The sequence below is a fragment of the Cystoisospora suis genome, assembly GCF_002600585.1.
Source record: "Cystoisospora suis strain Wien I chromosome Unknown contig_2653, whole genome shotgun sequence".
Taxonomy (NCBI): domain Eukaryota; phylum Apicomplexa; class Conoidasida; order Eucoccidiorida; family Sarcocystidae; genus Cystoisospora; species Cystoisospora suis.
Window position 1 is genome coordinate 366 of NW_027155451.1, and position 7,646 is coordinate 8,011.

General features: G+C 54.8%; 1 protein-coding gene across 1 annotated transcript; it reads right to left on the reverse strand.

Annotated features, from left to right (window-relative positions):
• Nucleotides 1–1,668: 1,668 nt before the first annotated feature.
• CSUI_005477 (uncharacterized protein) lies at nucleotides 1,669–6,278 on the reverse strand (the record flags this gene model as incomplete). Its single annotated transcript, XM_068065653.1, has 5 exons — nucleotides 4,992–6,278; nucleotides 3,723–3,823; nucleotides 2,585–2,742; nucleotides 2,356–2,411; nucleotides 1,669–2,253 (listed from the first exon to the last, which is right to left on the reverse strand). Coding segments are annotated over exons 4-5 (621 nt in total), but the record flags the coding sequence as incomplete, so codon positions are not given.
• Between the last annotated feature and the right edge of the window lie 1,368 nt (nucleotides 6,279–7,646).

The window sequence follows — 7,646 nt, forward strand, 5'->3', positions numbered from 1 at the left end:
ATAAGTCATATGGAATACTACATGGACAGTGCGGGCGTGTTTGGGGAGGTTGCGCGGCTGAGAGTAGCCGTGTCGTTTCTAGATTTCGAGCGGATGGATTGGCCTGAGGTAGCATTGGGCGAAAGCCAGCGCCTGCAGTCATGGACCGAGATGAAGGAAGTCATACGGTCGCACTTTAATGCCGTGTCGGAAACGTAATCGTTGAACAGGGTGAGGAGGATGCGCCAAGTCAGTACGGTGCAAGATTATTTAATTGAGTTCAATAAGGCTGCGGCAGAGTGTCCTAATTTGTTAGAAGAAGAAGATTTTTGTGGCTAATTTAAAGCCAGAGATGGGTGATTTAGTAGATGTTCGTAGGCCCAGAAATATGAAGGAGGCCATCGCGGAAGCAGTCCGCATAGAGGCCAAGCAAGCAGAGCGAGCGCGCGACAGGCGCGGATTGGGAGGCGAACCGCCGCCGAGTCTTGCGAGAGGACCGCGCGCGGATGGCAGAAGGGATTTCGGAGGGGACGTGCAGGCGGGGCCCAGACATAGCGGATTCCAGGGCTACTTGGGGGGTAGTTTCGCCGGAACGCAACCCGGAAGAGCGGGTTACGTGTTTGGGGCCAAACCGCCGGCATTTTCGGGATATCCAGCGGATCGGAGTGTCGGAGGGACGGGCGCGCGGCCGCCGAGGCCGGCGCTGGTGCGGGAGACGGGGCTGCGAACGGGACCGCGACGTTCGGCGGGCGTGCAATTCAATGTGGATAATGGGAATAGTGGGGGAAAAAACCCACGGTGAAGTGTTTTGAGTGTGGCCAAGAGGGCCATTACAAGATTGATTGCCCAGAGCGTGCGGGAAACTGATGGCTCTCAAGCGACCGAGGGATCGGTCGAGACCGAGGAGGTTCCCTCAGCAAGTAGAAGATAACGTATCAGAGAGTCGTGCAAAAAGCACTGATCTGAAAGATAGTGGGGCCAAATCAATCGGGGAAATGGTGACGGAACCGAAAAAGGCGAAGGACATCGGGAAAGGAGCGAACTGCGAACCAGCAATAGTGGTGCTGGGGATCGACGAGGATGATTCGCCGTTCGTGTGCAGTGTAGCGCAAGACGCCGGAAAGAAGCGGGTTTGCGCGGCGAAAGAGCGCCGCCGGGGAAGGCCACCGCTATGGACGAGAACTAGCGGAGTGAACTGGCTAATAACAAAGGATGGAGACAACGTCGAGAAAAAGAGGTGCTCGCGCGCGGCCGTGCGGAGCATCGCAGTACGGATAAGCCAGCCTGGCAAAAGCGTAGCTCGGGGGAGAATAGTGGTAAAGATAACGCAACGACAGAAAGCTAAGAAAAGGGGCTCTAGGATCGAGGCAGCGAGTGGGACAGGGCGGACAAACTGCACCGACGGTAAGAGTGGTGCGGCAGGAAACGGTCCTCCAGTGAGCAACGGGGCGCCGGAGGAACCAATCTCCGAGGAGCTATTAGTTCGTAACAAGTCAAAATTGCTAAGTCGGCGAGAGGGGGACGAGAGAAGTGGTACCGCTAAGACGGAGCTAGACGGGAGAGCTTCAGTTAAGGGGGATCAGGACGAGAACGCGAACTACGTGGATTGGCGTTGGCGTGCGGAAACAAGCTCACACAAGCGAACCGGGGGCGTAAAGATACTAGTGGCAGAGAGAGGAAACTCTCTTATGGAGGACCTGTTGGCGCGAGAGTCGTCGGTGGAGCGTGCGAGAGAATTCACCGAAGATTGTTGCGTGAAGAGGTCAATCATGTTGGCGGTCGAAAAAGGTCGGGGTATGGGAATGGACCGCCCCGACGAACTGTACTGAGCAAAGGCAACCAAGTATATTCGGATAATCTCTCCGGTGAGATACTTCCGGAGGAATACACGGTCGCGACAATGAGTGCCAACGATGTCACGCATCTTCTCAGGATCGTCCTTATCACTACGGGTGCGGGCGAATCCGAAGAGATAAAGGAAGGGCTTCGAAACAGTAGAGGAGGCCAAATCGACAGAGTTAGCCAAGAGGCGCGCCAGGCGGCCTCTAACTTCATACGAGAGATCGCGGAGGTCAACTACCCAGACCTCCTGAAACCAGGCAGAGCCAGCCTCCTCCAACCAGATCTGGAAGAGGGTTCGGGGGAATCCGAAGTCCTTGTGGCGCATATAGTGGCGCAGGAAAGGAAAAAGGACAGGATCGGGCTCGACGGCCCGGAAGGTGAGATCGCTACGATAGCAAGGAATGTCACGGACTGCGGCATTGCGGGCGCGGACTGCAGGGAAGAACACACACAAACACCAAAGGAAATAAGCGAGCTAAAGGAAGGAAAAGCAACGAGGTCGCAGAATGAGGGTTTCGGACCGATGGAGCGTACGAGGAAGAGGACGTTCGGGGAGACCCGAAGCGCGCATCTTCGTTGTAGCAGCCAGCCTGTATCGCAAGGAAATCACCACAAGACGGAAGGGATGAGAGGACAAGAAATCACACAGAGCGGCGGAGCAACGTCTCAGAACGCAACGGAAAATGAAGAGGAGATACGGAGAACGGAGAATCTTGGGGGCCTGAAACTAAGCAAAGGAAACAAAGGGAGAGTGACGACTTACGCGTGTAACACGCGGGCGCCGTGGAGAGTGAGGTCCTGGTACCGACGGCGTCCGCTTCTAAAGACCGACGGGCCGAGGAGAGTACGAATTGGCGCAATACAGCGCGCCGAAAGCGCACAATGCGAGGGCAACCAGGGGACCTTATGCTCCAGTTCCTCCTGGAGGGAAAGGTCACACACAAGAGAACACAAGAGGGTACGTGGTGTGCGAGCACTGAAGATGAGGCGGACGAGAACAGCAGGGAAGGTCGGATACGGCACGACCCTGCGAAAGCCCAACCACAGAAGTGTAAAGCTGAGGCTCTACGGTGAGACAAAGAGGGCCCAAGGCGGAAAGATAAGGTACACGATGGAAACGCAGCACGGGAAGAACCCAGAAGTGACGGACGCGAGTGCCGCTAGACGAAACTCGGCAACCCAAAGCGAGGAGTACGAGAAAGAGACAACCTATACACGCAAGGGGAAAAGGGAAAGAGTGAGAATAGGGGAGACAATACGAAGAATCGGCAGGAACTCGACCATAATGGGGAAATTTCTAAGAAGAAAAGGGAGTGAATCACGGCGACGGTACGCGGGCGCAGGGAGAGCGCGCCGCGCACGCCGCCGAAACAAGAGGAAACAAGGAGGAGTGGCACGGACACACATTAGGCGAAACACAGGCGCGAAACGCGCCATTGAAAGGCTTCGATCGAATAGAATCTTCAGGGGAATCTGGCTCGAGAGAGGATCCAACCCCGCCTCAACCGGGGAAGGACTGCAGGCGCTCTGGGCGCCGAAAGAGAATCCAATGGGGGAATCCGAGGGAATTCGGGGCCGACGATGGGATGAACGGAGGAAGAAGAAGCGGTCAGCAACAGCAAACCCTAACAATAAGAGGAAAAACTACCTAAAGGCTGGAAACAAACCAGCAATACTGAAAGAAATAAGTGACTGGAGCGGAGCGACGCCCACCTCTAAGCGGTCGTTGCGCGTACTCCGCATGGCGACGAAGAAGGAGACAAGCCGATGAAGGCGAATTCGTAAGAGACGAAAGCCGGAACAAAGCGCAAAGAGCGCAAAACTACGTTTCGGACTGCGTTTTACCCTAAAACTACAGAAAGCTGCAGCGCGAAAGGGCGATGGCGCAGGCGGAAACTTACCACCGGCGTCGCGTCATGGCTAGAGTGGACGCGCCGGGCGAGCCAACGAGGGAGGAGCGGCCAGCGCGAGCAGTTGCGGGCGGTACCTAGCCAGACCGGAGCTGCACATCGCACGCAATCGCGAGACCACAGGGAAGTTCGGAATGACGAAGAGGATGTCCCGGCTAACCACCGGGGGAGGCGCTGCGAGGCTAAGGACAGCCACCCGGTAATGGAGCGGAGGGCGCGGGTCCAGCGGCAGTACGAGACCGGTCCGGCAGAGCCGACCGGCGGGTGTGTGTGTGTGTGCATCATGTGTGTAAGTGGTGCCTACTTCACACACGACAAGCAACCGAGTGTGAGGATCGGTGGGACAACGGTCCGGCGGACCGAGGGTCGGCCGGCGCAGCAGCGGAGGGGTGGAGGACGCGACGCGCTGACGCGAAGCGCGGAAGTGACATCTGCGAACAGGGTCGGAGGCCGGAATGTCCATGCACACGAAAGTGTGTGTGCAAGAGTGTCGACAACAAAAGCGAAAATAGACATGGAAAAGTGGAAGGATACGGGGATGAGGACTAGAGGATCAAGTCAGTGGAGGACGCTGAGTGACGTGCGGGTAGGCGCACAAGCGCCGAGCGACCCGACCAGAGAGGTCAAAATGGGGACCTGCCCCATTAGTGCAAAGTGTGCCAGCAGTATGTGTGAGAGCTCGTGGAAGGTGAAATCTAAGACAACGAGGGAGGACAAGGAATTTTGTGTGGGCCTAATCAGGACATGGGACGATAAGCGCAGGGAAACGAGGGAAATCCGACTAGCAGCTTACAGTGAGGAACGAGCGGCCATCGTTTGCGCGCAACCGGAGACCGACACGGATCCCGGGTGGCGACACAGAAGAGATCACTACAGAGCGAGGACGAACAGCGAGGAGCTGATAGCGGGTAGCTATAGCACTCGTCCCCCGGCCTACACAGTCACGGCGGGAGGTCGAGCGTGCGGCGAAGGAGAGGCGTGGTACGGTGTCCGCTCACTAAGGTGCGGAATTCCCATAGTGTGGGCCGGCATCAGCGGACTGACAGGGAGTGCCCCAGTGAGCACGTAAGTACTGTGGCTATCCAGGCAAGCAGAGTACGACTAATAGAGACGGTCGGAAGGAGAGAACAAACACGAAGCGTGAGGAGCGCGATGCAGACGCCAAAGCACGCATGGTCGGGGACGGCAGTCAGGGTGGCATATTGGTATGGCACCCTAGAGGAAGACTGTACACGGAAGCCAAGTACAGGTACGACTCACGATAGAAAGGAAACGTCCGGTAAAACAGCTAAGAACCGCCTGGAGTGGGGCGGTAGAATCGCAGCCGGCGAACGGTGCTGCGCCTGCGTGACACTCCTGCAAGTAGTGCAAGGGGAAGTTGATACGGGGACCTCGACAGAGTGCAGCGAAGACGGCGAATTCCTTTCAGAGGAGAAGGAGGAAGTAAGGGAAGCGAGAGGCGGAAGAAAGACAAGGGAAAAGGCCCGAAGGGAAGTGGAGGAGCAACTCGAAGTGAGGGAAAGAGGCGTGGAAAGCCAGAAGAAGATTGTCAAAGACAAGTTGAAGGGCAATAAATCGCCGGAGGGGGTTTGTCGTTTAGGACCCCAAGGCGAGAGAGAGGAAGTCGAGGAAAGGTGGCGGTACGCTTGCCGTTTGAACATACGGGCAGGAGAGCTGCCAAAGCTAAGAGTAATCGTTAAGGGCGTAACAATAGAGACCTTAATGGACATGGGGTCCGCTAGGAGCTTCATCGCTCCCAGAGTGGTTGAACAGTGCGGACTACCTACGAAAGCGCTGCAAGAAACGCAGAAATTCGTGTGCGCTAACGGGCAAGAGTTGCGCACAAGAGAAGAAGTCGAAGAGGTGCCGTTAAAGGTAGGTGAATGGGAAGGAAGTCATAGCCTGCTCGTAGCAGACTCTTCCCAGCCCATGCTATTGGGGATAGACTTTTTCGAAAGAAATGTGGAGAACTGGAGTTTCAGATACAAAAAGATCACACTAAGGGCGGATAGGAGAAAAACGCATGCGATGGAAGAGTTCGCACCGGTGAAAGTTGAGCCGCCGAAGGCAGCAGTACCGGGCAAGGATCAACTAAGGAAGCTCACGTGGGAAAGGACCGTAAAGAAAGGTTGGAAAACGGAAGAGTTGAAAAAAAAGAGAGAGAAAGACCGGCGGCCGTTTCGAAAAGCCAGCGCAGCGGAAGAAAAAGCCGACAGCGCAGAGGAGGAAGGCGCAAGTAGGGAACCGAACGAAAGAGAGGAAACAAAGAAAATGGTGGACAAACCTGTCAGAAGGAGTCGGGTTGGCGAGGATACACCATTTCAAATAGCGGGAGCAGGCGAATGGGACGAGAAGCTCCGACCAACTGCAACAACGAAGAAGGGCCGCGGAGGTCAGAAAGGACAGGAAGAAGCGCGAAGCGAAGATGCAACACTAGGGCCCACGATGGAAGTTTGTTCGATCGTGAGGGCGCGTAAATGGCTAAGAAACGGCACAGCAACTATGATGGGCTTCATAAAGATTGAAAGAGTTCAGAACGAACGCCAGTCGTGGGGACACTACAATCGGCCGAGGGAGGAACAGCAACAGCAACGCTTAGCGGAATGCCGGAACGGGACCAAATACTAGAAATGCTCAGCGAGTGGCTAAGAAAAGAAGGAAAAGAAGTAGCGGAGGACGTTGGAAAGATGCTGGACGAATATGCGGAGCTCTTCCAGGAATTACCGCGGGGGGGAGTGAAGGGAAGAGCCATCCAGCATCACATCGCGACACTACCAGGGGAGGCACCGGAGTATAAGAAAGGGACGTATCCCTTCACAGACGAAAATCTAAAGAAGCTTAACGAAATGCTAAACGAACTGGTAGAGAAGGAGTTCATTGTTCCTTCTCAGTTGCCGGTAGCGGCGCCAGTCTTCTTCGTGGGTAAAAAGGACGGGTCGCTGCGGTTGGTCATCGACTACCGTCCGCTAAATAGGATCACGATAAAGGACGACTACCCGATTCCGAAGATCCACAACCTAATCAACAGGCTAGGAAAGACAAAATGTTTTACAAAGTTCGACCTGCAGAAGGGGTACTACCAGGTCGAGATAGCGGAAGCGGATCAGTGAAAGTCAGCGTTTCGCACGAGGTACGGGACTTACCAGTTTAAGGTAATGCCTTTTGGGTTATCTGGTGCCTTTTCTACCTTTCAGAGGTTGATTCAGAGCATCTTTATTAAAGAATTAGATGAGTTTGTCGTGGTTTATTTGGACGATGTGTTAGTCTATTCGAAGACAAGAGAGGAGCATTTGAGGCATCTTGAGTTAGTCTTGAAGCGGGTACAGGAACATAGACTATTTCTGCAATTACCCAAGTGTGAAATGGTGACTCAAAGAGTAAATTACCTGGGGTTTGTTATTGAACCGGGGAAGGTGTCCGCGGATCCAGCGAAGGTTGAGGCCATCAAGGGCTGGCCGGAGGAATTGCAGACGAGGCGGCGAGTGAGAGGGTTCTTAGGTTTGGTTGGGTATTACCGTAAATTGATACCCAATTTTGCTAAGTTAGCTTATCCGTTGTTCCAGTTGTTAAAGGAGGAGTCAGATCTGGTGTGGAGAAGCAGGCCCACTCGGGCGGTGCAGGAATTGAAGGAGGCGTTAATAACAAACATCAACCTGCAAATCTTCGATCCAGACAATCCGCTCGTGATGAAGACCGACGCATCAAGGTACGCAGTTGGCGCGGTGCTGGAGCAAGAAGGGAAGCCAATCGCGCTCGAGTCAAGGAAGACGAACTCGCGGGAGCGGTTGCTGCCCGCCTACGAGAGCGAGTTGCGGGCAATCGTGCACGCCCTGACAAGGTGGAGACAGTTTATTGGAAGTAAGACCGTGACAGTAGAGACCGATCACGCAACTTTAAGTAGAATCTTAAAGCAAG